General features: G+C 42.2%; 1 protein-coding gene across 1 annotated transcript in view; it reads right to left on the reverse strand.

Moving 5' to 3' along the window:
• Positions 1-15,967, reverse strand: part of GRIN3A (glutamate ionotropic receptor NMDA type subunit 3A) — a gene marked incomplete at both ends in the record, with an annotated part of 73,662 nt that overhangs the window by 8,783 nt on the left and 48,912 nt on the right. Inside the window, 3 exons of the mRNA XM_080362201.1 lie at positions 5,719-5,870; positions 8,694-8,809; positions 10,222-10,367. Of these exons, the coding sequence (XP_080218327.1) occupies positions 5,719-5,870; positions 8,694-8,809; positions 10,222-10,367 (414 nt within the window). The remainder of the gene's footprint in view (positions 1-5,718; positions 5,871-8,693; positions 8,810-10,221; positions 10,368-15,967) is intronic.

Here is a 15,967-nt window from a genome sequence, read left to right on the forward strand (position 1 = left end):
AGCTATCCCTTTTGATAGCATTTTCCCTGAGAGGATTTTAAAAAGCTTTGCTGAGATCAGGAAGTTAAATTTTGCAGCACCTCTCTGAAGAAGGAATTATTTCCAGCATTACTAGAGATAAATAGATATGAGGGGCAGATTTCTAAACTCATTTGGGCATCTCAGTAGGTTTTCAAAATCCTACTGATGCTTGTATTTAGGTAACTAAACAGTATTAAAACATGTCCCTGTATCCAGATTGTGTCACTTCTTGTAGCTGCAGAGACTGTTATTTATTTATTTATTATTCGTTATTGTGGCTTTCTGTGCTCTCAAAGAAGTGGCAGCATTGAAGTACTACATATTTAATCTCTTTAGGGAGATTATCCTTAGCAGAGACTGGTGACCGTGGCTGTAGGGTTTCAAGTGCCAAATTTTATGGTACTGTAAATCACTGTCTTGCATTAACAAGACAAGTTCCTTTCCCCTCTTGTTGTAAAGAGTTTTGCACAGATCTGGAAAAATACTCCCTTTTGTAATAAATCTTTTTCTTTCAACTCATCCATTATCCAAACCCTGGGTGTAGTAGGGAGAACAACAGTACACATATCATCTGAATTAGGTACTGAGAAGATGTGTGCTTCTGTGATATGACAGGCTGGTGAATTGGGAATAACAGCTTCATCTCCTCAGGTAGTAAACTGATTTTTTTTTTCTGCAGTTTCAACAGGTGAATCTAAATCTGTTACTCATTTCCAGGAGACTCAAAACATGCTTCTCCTGATGCTGTTGTCTGACTTAATAGTCATATATTCCAGGACCATGGTGGAAAGTATTGTTTTCCCCAGGGAAAGTCCAGATGCCACCACCTCTTCCCATACAAGATGACTCCTTTACAATGCAATATGTCCTTTTGCGATACTCTTCTTCATAATGTTCCTGCTCCTCTAGAGACTAAGGGTCAGTTCTCCTCCGCAGACAACATAGGTGCAGACTGAGCAAATTCTCTTGGCAGCAAAATCTTTGTTCCTGTCCTTTGTGTTTGTTTTCCATGTGCTTGTAACAAGGTACTGTGAAAGGTGACTGATGGGCAGCTTTTATTTATGAGCACAAGACAGTATGTTCCCTTTGTGAAAGGGTCTGTGTGGCCTTCCCTTGACACCTGCAGTGCACCAGAGACAAATGTATAAACCACAGCTTCAAGGTAATGGCTCGAAACCTGACTGTTGAGTTGTCAGGTGATTGGTGTAACAAAAAAGGGCACTCAGTTTTGACCTTTAAGGCAACTGAGCAAAACTCTGAGCCGAAAGGCACTATTTGCTGGATGACAACTGGATAAAGTCAAGGCAAGGTGAATGGGGCACTGTCTGATTGCATACCTCGGGTGATCCTGGGGCCCAAAATCACCAATTCAAGCACAAGCCACGGCAGGTCAAGTTTGAGCAAGTTCCTTCAAAGACTCCAGAGAATGGCCATCAGTATATCCTACTGCTGATGTGTGAAGCATAGAGGATGAAAGGACTTTGTGTTTGCTGTGTGCCTGGTCTGGATCAGATGAAAGCCCATGCTCAGCGACCGATCCCCACCATTGGCAGCACGGGCCTCTTGCTCAGGCACTGACAGGAGACTGTGCCTTCCCCAGGGCCATCACCTGTGCAAAGTGATGGGTCTGCAGTAACAGGGTCAGTTGTTCGTGTGCCTGCAGGCATTGCCATTGTAAGTGTCAGATGAGATACTGTTTATGAAAAGCATCAATAAGTTGGTGTTATGTGACTGAACAGCCAGTTATGCATAAATCAGTCTCTAAATTCTAGAGCTTCTGTTGTCCAGTGACAATTTTGAATGGAGAATAATCAAGACTTCCAAAGGAAAAAGAAGAAACCTTTTCAACAATAACATTTTTTAAAGTGTAGCTTAAAAGCTGCGGAACAGTCAGTACACACAGTTAGCTTTTCCCAAAACCTAACTACTCCCTGCATCAGGAGGGGCCCTTCTCTTACATACTGCCTTGAGAAATCGTGGTGTGCCAGCTTGTCTCCTCTGCACCCTGCCCTGATCGTTACTGCCTGGTCTGAACAGTCAAAACCACTGCAAGCTGCCAGGAAAGCTGCCGGCTCAGGCAATCCACCCTACCTGCTGTCACAGCGGCTGTTTCGCTACCACGAGCACAAAGTTGCAAAGCTGCCAATTCACTGTATTTTGATTCTCAAAAATGCCAGAGAAAGAGAGACTTTGCAGTCTCTCCTGTGCTAGGGTGGAGCCGGAGGGCTGCAGGGGAATGGCCTGGGAGCCTGGCTCCTGCTGAAGTGGCGTTAATGGGACTAACAGGAAGGTCGAGGAAGGGCCAAGTGCTGTCTGCAAATTGAAAATGAGCGTCAGCGATCATGTCAAGATGTAATATATGCAAATATAATTCTGTGAACCCCACTTCCCTCTTGCACTAGGCTCTGCCCTAAGTACGGACTTGTCAAATTTATAGCAAAGAAATTCCTTTGAGACTAGACTATGACAATTTTTAATCCAGGGTACTCGAGCGATATTGCTAGTGACTAGTAATCAATGTGAACAGCCACTGCTACCAACAATTGCTTATGCTGGAGAGGGCACGATGCAATTCATTGCAGCAATTCATTCCAAGTCTGAGTTAGCTGCATACTCCATGAATGATCCAGTGGGTGCTGGCCAGAGTAAGATGTCTTAGCAGGTGTGTAAGAATCAGGTACAGCCTAAAGAGGTAATGACCCATTTAAAGGCTATACTGATCAGTATTTTACCTACATATATTCCCATTTTTGCATCATCACTCTTGGTCAACAGGTGTAGCATGCTACAGACCAAATTTATCAAAAAGATGTAGAAACACATAAAGCCTTACTGAAGCTTTCAGAAAGCAATTGCTGTGTCTTAGAGTGGTGTATAATCCATGTGAATGACTACCCACTTAGAAGCTGAGACTTTTTAAAAATGAATTATCTGCTTCTGTGTTGAACATTGTCCACACTTCAGTGAATCTGTTGGATGTTACTGCGACTGACTGCATGGAGTTAAATAACAGAGATTTCTGGGCTTTACAGGAGTAAAGGATACAAACTGATATAAACATAAGAACAGGAGTAATTCCTATGCTTATTGACATAATGATAGGGAAGCTATGCTTTAGACATTACCTGCTGCTTGGCCCTGTTTAGTTTCATAAATTTGTCCCAGCTGTGAAATTGCAGGTCCTAAAATCTGCAAATTCTTGGCCAAGAGAAGTAAATGAAGAAGAGGGGATGCTCATGGGAAATGTGGTAGAAGTAGAATAATTCAGGAAGAGAAAGGTCTGGACTTAGCAGAGCCTAGCCCACAATGGCACAGGTGTACAATGGGTCTTTTGTTTCTGCTCACTCTTTCTGATTGCATAAGGCCTTTAAATACATGAGGATTTGTTCAAAGACAAAGTCTTTGAGTGACCTTTTAGAGTCCTTCGGTCACATGAATCAGCTTGTTGGACCTTGTTCCCTGGAGAAGAACTCAGCTATGCATGTTGGGTTAGCACAGCTGAAGATCAGTAAGGACTGCAGTGAGACACCCAGGCCCAGAGCAGCTAGAACTGCCTTCCTTTGTGGCCATCACATGGAGTTTACACTCAAAAAACTGAATTATTTTAAAGCATACCATATCTTCCAGGTGTGACCCCATCCGTAAAACCCCGTGCTTAAAACCTATTCAACACTGAGAAAAAGCCAAGTCCATGAGACAGTCTTGAGATCCTAAGACTCAGAAGTCTCCAAACTGTTTTTCATCATGCACCTCTATCAGTAACTTTTTGAGCAGGCACCTCATATACATATATATTTATTTATAATTTTTATATATGTATGTAAGTATTACTGAAGTTCTAATATTTCCTTCCTGAAACCCAGTGGATTATCTAACACATCACAAGGGCTGTATGCACCCCACTCTAGAGACCGCTGGCTTAAAGGAGTGAATATATATTCTGGGAGAAAACCAGTACTAAATAAAACCATATTTTTTAACTGGAAGATGTTCAGAATTGATTCTGTGTCTTAGCTATTTCTCTAGGAATAGAGAGAATACAACCCTGGATACAGCTACTGGAGTAAGATTCTCATGAGCAGAGGAAGCTCCTTATGTCTAATCACTGAGGAATCACTAAGAAGGTGCATTTGTCTCTTCTACAAGAGTTTTCAGTTTTAAGATAGTTGTGGTAATTAATAGCATTATCATCTGGTAATTTTATTGAGATTTAATTCAAAAGATTGTGTTAAAGTGTAGAGCAACAAGAGGTCTTGAATGAAATGTTTGTTAGGAACAGATATGTCAGCTACGTTAAAATGAAAATTCCCCAGATACCCATCTTTTTAGATGATAATATGATCCTCAGGTAAGCTAGATCAGAAATAGCAGTGAATGCACACTTCTGTTTAAATGTGCTTTCTTGTGTTAAACTAATCACACACAAAAAAGAAAAAAATTAATTGAACAAGTTGAATAAAAATAAATTAAATTTTCTTCTATGAATTGCTGATGTTAAAATAGAATTTATGTCATACTGACACAATGTTTATGAAAAAGTTAAAAATGTAATAAGAGATGCAGAAATACCACAACAAAGTATGTATTGAAGAACTCAAATAAAGTTTTTACTTGTCTGATCTCTAAAAAATGCACTTTTTCTAGTGATTTAGTCAGCAGTGAGAGTTTGCAGACAAGAGGCTCGGGTGACCACTGAAGGGTGGGAGCCAGAGCTCTAGGACTGGGCTTGTCTTGTGGGGGAGAATGGTCATGCTATTGCATCCTCAGAGAACACATTGGTTTGGTATTTGGCTGAATGCTCTGAGTAGGAGATAGGGTACCTTCAGCTACCTGTTTTGTACCAGTGAGAACACGAAACATGTATTTTGGAACACCTTGAGCTAAAAGTGTATGGTTAAGGCACGCTGGATCTTTTGATTCCTTAGTATTTTATATTTTCTTTTTTACTTGACAGTCTAGGGAACTTGACGAAGAACTGCTATTTCGATAAGAGGAGTCTTTTTCTCATAAATAATAGTCTACATCTTCAGCTGCCATGAGCTGGTTTAACTTTTCTGATTGGGTACCAGGACATAAACCCATGGAAATTTACTTCTATTTTCTGTAGTTCTACTTAGATGTGAGACCTGCTTCTCTCCTGTTCTCAGTATGATATGTTAGTGGACCATTTTGAGGCTGAAGTCCTATCTTTGGTACAAGTAGCTGTCACCCATGCTAGGAAATGGTCAGGGTTATATTAGAAATTTGGGATGTATTAAATTCTCAGTCCTTCTGCTTCTTTTGCTCTTGTTCTCTGTGTTAGCTATTTTCACTATCATTCCCATTTGAGATGGTCCAGAATCACTGAGAGATCTTCTGGGTGGTGATACACATAATTGAGTGAAATGAGGTGGATTTGTTGTGCAGTGTGCCAGATCACTTTTTTTAATGCTATGGTTCATGCCCCATTTGTGCCCAGAAGTGCTCGCTGGTGCATCCACTGCAGGCCTAACTTAGCAGCATGGTCTTACTGATGTTTTTCTTGTGCTCAGGTCTGAACGCGGTTGGGCTGAGCATCTCTTGCTTCTGAAGCCTCGTGTCTGTTCAGCTGCAGCCCATCTCTGTCATATGTATACGTCTACCACACATTGTGAATGTGGGAAAATAACTGGCAACTTGAGTAAATCCTTATCTATGTGACCCAAGTTCATCGCTTACCTCTGTGACGGCAAAGCTTCTTTTTCCACACGGAACAACCTTGTACCATTTGTCATGCAGAACATCCATGAAACCATGGGACTTATACTGGCTTATCAGGTCAGAGATATTTGAGGTAAGTGGAGAGTTGGGGGGAAGACCAATACCATATCCTGCAAGGAAAAAGAATACAATCATCTCTCTCTTGCTTGTTGGTATTTTAGTAAAGTATGTTCATTTCAGCTATCAGCCACCAGTGTGGCAGATCAATCTGGCATTCTGTTTCTACAAGGCAGTTAAAACCTGGATGCTGGCATAATGTGGACTGAGAATGCTGAGATAAGACTTTTTGCTGTGCAAAACCAAAAATAGCCTAATAAAAACAGGATATGCAAATTCAAAATTATTAAGGCCACAAAAGTAATGTGTAAAAATGGAGGTTCAAAAACTTAAGATGGAGGTAGAGATGGATGAATAAATCTGTCTTATCTCTAGAAACACAGCCTTTTGCCTGCCCTTGCCAGGGGTTCTTCCTTTTTACCTTGTTTTAATAATGCAAATGGGTCTTAATGACAAGTAAACCATTCTGTGATCACTTCACATTGTTAAAGCAGTGGATGCAACTGTAGTGTCAGATGTGTTATTTTCTGTTTATCCTATGTACTTTCTGATTGGAGAATTGAAGAATAGTTTGGGTTGGAAGGCACCATCAAAGCTCATCTAGGCCATCCCACCTGCCATGAGCAGGGACATCTTCACCCAGATCAGGTTGCTCAGAGCCCCATCCAGCCTGTCCTCCCAGCAGAGCTGTTCCAGCCTCTGATCATCTTGGTGGTTCCTCTGTCCCCTCTCCAACAGGTCCATGTGTGTCCTGTACTGAGGGCTCCAGAGCTGGACACAGGACTCCAGGTGGGGTCTCACCAGAGCGGAGCAGAGGGGCAGAATCACCTCCCTCCACCTGCTGTCCGTGCTCATTTTGATGCAGCCCAGTATAAGATTGGCCTTCTGGGTTGTGAGTGCACATTGCCGGATCATGTCCAGTCTCTCATCCACCAGCATCCCCAAGTCTTTCTGGGCATGGCTGCTCTCAATCCCTTCATCCCCAGCCTGGATTGATACCAAGGATCACCTCAAATCAGGTGCAGGACCTTGCACTGATGATAAGCTATGTGCATGTAAATGTATAAGGGAGCACCCTGTATTGTCACACACCATTTAAAGCCTAGGGGCTGTGCTTTCCATTCATGCAGTTCTGCTATAGCAGTGACAGGGACCTTCAAATAGTAAGAAAAGCAGTTTTTAGCCACTGTGTTGTCTTTTACCATGTTGAAGTGCTAGTGAAGGACTTAGTGTGAGTGAAAATGGATTCAGTAACCCTAAATACAGTCTTTCAATTTGCAGAACCTGGATTTTGACTTTAGAAAAATAAATACAGTTGGTGTCTGGAAGACAGGCCATTGCATGCAGAGATGTCCTGCCAATTGCCTGCGGAGATTCCTTTCTAGTCCACTGTTAATTTTTGGTTTTCAGTTCAGAATTCAGAATTTCAGACTGTCTCCATAAAATAAAAACCAACCCACAGCACAGGAAATAAAAAAACAACATAAATGTACATGAGTGGTGAACTTGACATCACAATGGCTTGCTTTTCAGTGATGCAGAGTGATGTGGCAATATGAGTACCTGCAATGCAATAGTCTCTTTTCCTGCTGATTTTTCCACATTACGCCTGTATTTTCACCTGAATATATTTTCTGACATTGAAGGAATGGTTTCAGAGAAGCATAGCTAGGGCTCATGAATACCACCTTTTTGCCATATTTGTTTCACTCTTGGATACTATAAAGTCAAGTTATGTGAAAATGTCTAGCCTGGGGTTTTGAGTTTTGTTTGTTTGTTTGTTTGTTTTTCTGTATTGTAAGTAGCTTTAGTAGATTCAAAGTTGTGGAAGCTGATGGTTTACTTCAGTAGAGCTGACCTTTCTGAAATGGAAGATTAATCAGGTTACATGCATATGGTAAAACATGCAGCTGAACACACAAAAACAACCTGAACAGCTCTCTTGTGCATCCATCTCCCCCAGTAACAAAAAGAAAACAGGAAAATGGATTGCTTTGAGGTCTCCGGTGTGAATTCAAATGGGAGACAGTGATGAGATATAGCAAAAAGGAGCATTCTACAAAATGCCTAGTGCTGGTGACTTGGTAGCTGAAATGATTAAAATGCTCAGCTCCCCCTGGCCTTCATTTAGCATATAGCCTTCCTCAATCAGGTCTGAACATTTCTGAAGGAGGTTGTTTTAATGTGCAATGGGAGCGGCCAGAGTGATTGCCCTTGGAAGGTTGGAAAGAGGAAGCTTCGTTCATTTTCAGTGGCCATCTATCACAAATGTGATTCTTGAAGTCTAATAGCTGCTAATGTGCTGCTTGCCTGTGGCGGAGGCAGCTTCAGACAAGCCTCATGTCCCGACTGCCTTCCAATCTGTCCTTGCTAAAGCACCGGGGCTGACTCACTTCTTTAGCTCCAATTAACTACAGATTCAGCAGGAATCGTAAGCTGACCTTTAAAATGGGAAGAGCATTTATCTGCTTCAGATGAGAACAAAACTGTAGAACAGCATTTTTAACATATTCTGCTGAGTTTTGGACATGTGTAAGGAAAGTGATGCTACAAAAAGCAAGCCTCGTTTCAGGAGCTACTTTTATTTAATTGTGTGCAGTGAAGTGGATGGTGCCTTCCACTTGTTTGCAGACGGACCATCTCAGCACTTTGAATAATTACTGTATTCCATTGAAACAGATGTTACATGTGATTTGAAAGTTCAGAAACCACGAAAAAGGACAAAAAGCTGGTTCTGCTTAATCACTGAGAATTTTACTATAATCTTTGATGGGTCCACAATTTCACCTGCATACTTTCATTGAGAATAATAAATCACAATAAAGCAAATGCAACACATGAGAAATAGAGCAGTATGTTATAAAACTTATTGTTACCTTCAATGGCAAAAGGTTTTCCCACAGTTAGAAGCTTGCAGTCAGCATCTATTGATACTTCATAATCTAAGAGTGCTTTATCCATGATGAAGGCATCGAGTTTCTCTGGATCATGCCTGTATTCAACATCAAAGTCAGAATCACTTCACAGTTTAAGACTGAGTGATGGTCTCTGAACATTTATCTGTGCAGTTCTTTGGAAGATCACTAAATGAAAACAGAGCCCAGGGACTGCTATTTTAAAACTGATTTATATTTTAAAGAAAGGAATTGTGCACGAAATACAGACTTTGTGCATCTAGAGCAGGACAACATGGGTAGAACTTATTTTGCTCCCATGAGGTAGTACTGATCTAAAAGATGGGAAGTACTACAATATGTTAGACTTCGACTCAATTGAAAGGTAATACAAAGCTTTATTGGAAAAATAAAAAATTGCTAAAATAATACTAGTGCTGTCTTTGTTCCTCATTAGAGCAAAAATGCAGGAGAATAACTCATACAAAGGTCCTTCTCCTCCTTTCTCCTTGAATATGAGGTAAATTGATTTCCTTCACCCACATCAGCTTTTCTCTATGTTCAGTCTTCATGAACACAGAGAACTGAATTTTACTAGTATAATCATTTATGAATATTACACTTGCATAAAAATATGATATAAAACAACAGCTGCAGTGCTTGCTCTCATGCAATCCAGGGACCGCACCCTCCACTCATCACCTTAAAGGTCTGGGTGTTCTCCTGATGTGAAGTTACATTACTTCATTGATTTTGATGGATGGAATCCTGTTTAACCAAAAGGAACTGCAGTGTATCCTAATTATAGTTAGGATGGGTCTGGGAAAAATACTTAAATAGGAAACAGCTTCCAATGAAAAATTCTCAGGCCATCTGTTAGGCAACTTCTATGTGTAAACTGAATGAATTACTTCAGGCTTATTATCACCTCTCCTGTTTCCTGGAAGAGTGAACCAATTGTGTGACCTCAGATTATTGGGCACAAATATCTCTGAACCACAGCAATGCCATGATTCACTAAACCAAGATGATTTGGTGCTTATTACTTTTTACTAGTCTAATGATTCTTTCATTCATTTTAATGATAAAAGCTTTAAGGTTTCTTTTTGAGAACCTTCCCTCCTCCCAGCATGCTGAAGATATTGAGGAACCTCGTTTTCAGCTAATGCTTATATTGTGGTGTGTTTTTCTGAATCTTTCTCACTGTCTGATGAAGGGCTCCCAAGCACACAAACCTGCCAGGATGTATACATTCTCCATGCCTGATGGCACCCTAGCAATTAGTGCAAAGCACTGCTTCCCCTTGAAACACTCCACGTGGTGCTATGCTAACTTGCTCTCCAAGTATCACTCCCTCCAGCTAATGATATGCTTTCTTCTCTATCTGCCACTCTCCCTTCAATGGCTGTTTTGTGGGATAAGTGACACCAAGAGCGGGAAACCCATCGCCATCTCACTGCTGTGCATTCTGGCCAAGGGACCAGATCTGCTGTTGCATGCAGAGGCTCACTTGAGATACGCCACTCCATCTGGGGTTGCAGGGACATTGTACCGTCGCATGTACTCGTGCATCTCTGGGAAGCTTTGCCTCACATAGTCTTCTGCACTGCTTTCTCGCACGGTTCCAAACCGAAACCCTTGGGATGGGTGGTGGAGCTGGGGAGACGAAGTTACAGATTAGCAGAGTCCTTTGCTTCCTTCAGATCCCGTATGTTTGTGAACAGCTTGTCAGAAATTCTCAGCATTCACAGACCTGCCTCTAATGTTCTCCTGCAGTCAGCTTTCCACATCAGAGTAAAAGACAGAAAACACTTACCAGGTGACTGACTAGCCTGTTTGGGTGCTCTCAGGATTTTCTCTAAATGTGAAAAACATTTGCCCTGAGATACCCTGAACCCCTAAATCCAAGTGTATAGTTGGATTATTTGTCTTTAAGCCAGTCAAGGTTTCAAAAAGTGTCACGAGAAGTCTCTAGGCTTGTTAGGATCCAGTTTCTGGGGCTTCAGGTAGCCAGCAAAGGACTCAAAGTCTAGATTTGTTTTAGTAGAATGTTTTTTTATTGACTCCATAAGAATGACATTTTTGTCTTCTACACAAGTGTAGCACCATCATATCATTTCTAGAGGCCTGGACAGTATACCACAGGCTGCTGCTGCCCTTCCTGTCCTTCTCCATAGAGAAATTCTAAGTGTTGTGGACAGCAAAAAGCCTCCCCTGGCAGTCAGAAGGAGGAAGAACATCCCTCAGCAAAACCCAGGCTGTAAGCTTGATTACCAGGCTACACAGACAACTTCAGCAGTTCTGTGTCCTTTCCTTTTCACAGCTGGCTCCACCTTCTGTATTAAATCCCTGAGTAGTTTGGATGTTTGCAAGTCTCACAGATGTCTGTTTCTAAAGTACTTTGTTTGTCTTTATAGCATTTAGATACTCATGGGAACACTCTCAAATTGCAGCGGGGGTGTCAGGTGATGTTCTCTACTATGCCAAGAAGTTCCTTGAGATGGTCAAGTGTTGCCAAGACCATACTAATTGGAAAGCCTTCAGTAATGTACCAGCCTCTCAAAGGTCAAACTTTCAGAGCACAAGAAACCAAATAAAGCCAAGACTGAAGTAGTCATGCTCTGTTTGCTTCCCAGGAAGATCTTGGCCTTCATAGCAGCTTGCAAAGATGATCTCCCATGGCCACACTCTGCTTTGCAAAGACCAAGCAAAGAGGCATTCTGCTGGTCCATCTGGCTCTCCGCATTATTGCCTGTGTAAAACAGAGTGTAGGGCAACACAAAGCCATGCAAAAGACCTTTCCCATTCTTCTTTTCAATGACCCCATGGATACAAGAATATTCTTAGCTTTTTTAAAAGTAACACAGATAGGATGTAAACGCACAGCCACCTAGTTCAGTCTGAAAAGGAACAGAAAAAAGGTCTTTTGGATGGTATTTTGATGTCCCAGAGCTATGAATATACATTATTTCAGGTAATTTTTATCTGGAAAGTGGGCAGATGCTTTCCATATTGTGCTCTGCTATTCTGGTCCCTGTGTTGCAACCCAGGAATCCAGGAATTAAAACTGTAGGTAACACAAGACTGCAGGCATGGAAGAAGTCTTGGCCTGTTTTTACGGTGTTCTGGCCAGATGACCATGGGACAAGCAATGCAGGGTGTGCCTCCATCCAGAGCTGGCCATAGTGCATGCTGTGCCAGAAGGACTGTGGGCGCAGAGGAAAGTGTTCTTGCCTGGAAGTGTGGAAGCAGCATTCAAGTGCCAGAAGACATAAATAACAGAGAGTTGTGTTGCGACAATACATCATGGAGATTTGCAGCAGAATGCTGCCCTCCCAAATGTAGGTGGTCTCAAGACATTGAGAATAACCTGCCTGAAGATGAGCTTGGAGTGGGCTCCATACACTCTATGTCCCAAGAAGCTCACTGCCACAGTAAGTACTATTTTCTTAGGTTTTATTTCTTGGCAGGTTCAGTGACGATACTGAAAAAACCACTGAGTCTCAACACTGAAGCATAATGCCACCTTCCAAGTCAAATTAGGTGTTTGTTGTGATATCTGTGGCCCACCTAGTGATGCCAATTGCAGTGCAACATCTGATCTGCAGATAAAGACTGCTGATGCCTGACTTCACTGGAAAGTATCCCTTACACCAGTGTTTGTATCTAGCCGAATTTAAGCCCTGTGAGAAAGGCTAGTACAAAAGAAAGAGTAAACTGCACCTCCATGCAATTTTGTGTTGGGCACCTTGTCAAATTTCCCCACAAATTATGACAATATTGGAATACATACTAGATCAAAAGTCCATCCGGCTTACTATCCTGTCTCTAGCAACACCATATGACTGGTGAGAAGTCTTGGAAAGTCTGTGTAGGGAAGTTATGTAGTAGTCCTTTGCATCCTATGCTCGTCTTGCTTCTGGTAATCTATGCTTTTTCTTAAGCCTAACTGTGTGTCTGCAACTTTATGTTTGATGACTCTTGACTCCTTTTGTGAAGGATAAATCTTAATGGTGTTTTAATCTCCTGTGTCTTTTGGGACTTCTATTTTCTTTCTACTGCTGCTTATCCACATAAGTAAAAAGGTTTGCCAGCAGCTCTATGTACAGTGAATTAACCATGAAAAGTGCTGCCAAAAGCAGATAATGGACTAACTGCCTTACCTTCACTGCTAATCTACTAGGACTACTAAGGGTTACTTGCTTCAACAGAAGATAAAAACTTCAGAATGGAAACAAGACTCATCAGTTGTCACTGCTGCTTTCCTACTTTCTGTAGTCCTCTCCTAGGAACATTTTGTGAAAAGAAGGAGATCACAAATATCTGTGTCCCAACAGGATAAGTAAATGTGTGAGTCTTGCCTTATTAGTTGTCTGTTTTTATATTTCTCTTTTCTGTTCTTCATGCTCTGTTTATTTTTTGTTTCTCACATTTTAAGAGTCCCATATTGAAAGAATCTGTTTTCTTTAAACCAATAACAGAATTCTAGTGCCTAGAGGCTTCAGAGAAATAATGAACTCTGAAAAATCAGCATTTGAAGCATCACAATTTGAAGAATCAAGAACGGATTATATTTTATTTTAACTATTGATTTGGGGAGACAGTTACTTCATCTTTTTTATCAGTAACAGCAAATATTAAAGTCACCTTATTGAAAAGAAATAGCTGTCCAAATTATAGGCATTTCTAGCATGTCGAGGCTACACTTCTGCGTATACTGTGTTTTTTCATTCAAAGCTCAGTCAGTGTGAAAGCTGAATAACCATCACAAAGCAGATAATGGGCACTAGGAACTGTTGACACTCTTTGTATCCGCAGAGTATTTGGAGCTTTGCTGGTGATTCAAGTATGATTAAAAATAAATGAATGCAATAGCTGCAGACCCATCTTGAGAAATAAGCTTTCTTGGCACTCAGTTTTGATAACCTTACCAGGTCCCTCCAAAATCAGACATCTATGGCTGTAAGAAATTGGAAGAACAAGGTTTTGACCTAAAGAGGGGCTTTCAGGGGACATTGCCAGCTTGGCAATTCATTGAACAAGATGAAAAGATAGTTGTGGGTACAGATGGTATATCCTACTTTATTCACCTCTTTAACTGCCAGACCTCCCTTTTGAAGACCTGGGAGCAAACAAAATCACTCATGGTCTGTTTTGTTTTGTTTTAAAGGGTCATTGCTGCTGAACGTAATTGCTCCTCAGCCAGCAGGCCAACTCTGTACTCCCAAGCAACCTCTCCCACACAGTACACGGGAGGTAAGCACTGCTGGAACTCATTAGTGTTTAGCGATTAACGAGCCCTTTGGCTGTGAGCCAGCAAGGCCACCGCAGCACCACAGCGAGCTGCAAACTGCACTGGCTGAGCTGCCGGGTGGGAGAAGTAGGGGAGCACCAACAGCCTGGGCAGTAAGCGTGTACACGAATGTATCAATGGAGTAGTTAAAAGCCACCATTTTTCAGGGGTTAAAAAGCTATTTAGAATCACAGAATCATAGAATGTCCTGAGCTGGAAGGGATCCATAAGGACCATCGAGTCCAACTCCTGTCCCTGCACAGGACAACCCCACAGTTCACACCATGTATCTGAGGGTGTTGTCCAGTCTCTTCTTGAACACTGTCAGGCTTGGGGCCGTGACACCTCCTTGGGGAGCCTGTTCCAGTGTCCAGCACCTCTGAGTGAAGAATCTTTTCCTAATGTCCAACCTGAACCTCCCCTGGCACATCTTCCTGCTGTTCCCTCGGGCTTTGTCATTGGTCACTAAAGAAGAGACATCAGTTCCTGCCTCTCCTCCTCACCTTGTGAGGAAGCTGTAGCTGCCATGAGGTCTCTTAGTGTTCTCTTCTCCAAGCTGAACAAACCAAGTGACTGTAGCCGCTCCTCATAGGGCTTCCTCTCCAAACCCTTCACCAACTTCGTAGCCTCCCCTGGACACTCTCCAGCAGCTTTACACCCTTTTTATCCTGTGCTGCCCAGCCCTGCACACAGTGAATGCTGCAGGTGAGGCCGCACCAGTGCAGAGCAGAGCGGGACCATCCCCTCCCTGCCCGGCTGGTGATGCTGCGCTGGATGCACCAGGACATGGGTCCCTCTTGGCTGCCAGGACACAATTCTGGCTCATGTTCAACTTGTCATTGACCAGAACCCTCCGATCCCTCTTCATGGAGCTGCTCTCCAGCATCTCATCCCCTAGTTTGTATGTACAGCGAGGGTTGCCATGTCCCAGGTGCAAAAGCTGGCACTTGTCCTTGTTGAACTATAACTATGACTATGAACTATGACTAAGACATGGTGACCTTCTATTTGGATCTAGGTTAGTATGTGGGGCGGACTCAAGAGATGGCCATGAGAGCCCTCACTGCAGAGAGATACAGTGCCAGAGGGGGCTGAGCTCTTGTCTTGAATCAGTACTCTGACTCACAGGTTCAGGGCTGTGGAACACCAAGACCAGTGGATCTTGCTGCACTAGTCAGTGACAGATGGTTCAAGAAGATGACCAATCTTCTATGAAGACAGAGCTCTTGGGAGGGAGGACTCAGAAATGCTGCTGTGAAGGGCAGGAGGAAGGTGCAGGAGAAAGGCTAAAGAACTTTGGAAGTAAGTAAGCTTTCTGGAATTGGAGTAACAAAGCTGTTCCTGTGACCTCTAAGGATGATATCTGCTGTGGGATGCATGGACTATGTGGATATTTCCAACAAGAAGTCTCATTGTTTAAAAGACATACCGTAGGCAAGAAAACAAACAAGAGGAAATTATTTTTACACTGTGTAAGAAAACAACGGGTAATGTGAATGTATCCAAGTGCTGAGGAGGTGAAGAGGTTGTTGTGTCAATTGAGCACTGAGATGGGGCAATAATGTAGTGTTTAAGGAAAATCAAGAGCTCTGCAGAACATCCACCTTCTCTGACAGCACCAGGAAAAACTTTGGGACTTCTCAGAGTTTTCTGTACCTTGTATAGCACTGTGCTACCAGATGAATGATGTTTGTGGTTCTTACTGTCAAAAGCAAATACTACAGCTACCAGTTCCTTTGGCTTGGCACCTTACTTCTAAATCTTCTTGGTTTCTGTCTTCTGTTGTTAAAACATCTGCTGAGTGGGAAGCGGATAACTTGTTTTATTTGGGAAGATGTTGAGAAGAATTGGGTGTGTGCATACATCTATGGCTTGGGGTGCCAATTATGCATGTAAATACCAATGTGATAAAACCACAGGAGCAGAAACAGGAAAATACAATCCTAAATGTCAGGGATTTTGC

The sequence above is a fragment of the Nesoenas mayeri genome (genome assembly GCF_963082525.1).
Source record: "Nesoenas mayeri genome assembly, chromosome: Z".
Lineage (NCBI taxonomy): Eukaryota > Metazoa > Chordata > Aves > Columbiformes > Columbidae > Nesoenas > Nesoenas mayeri.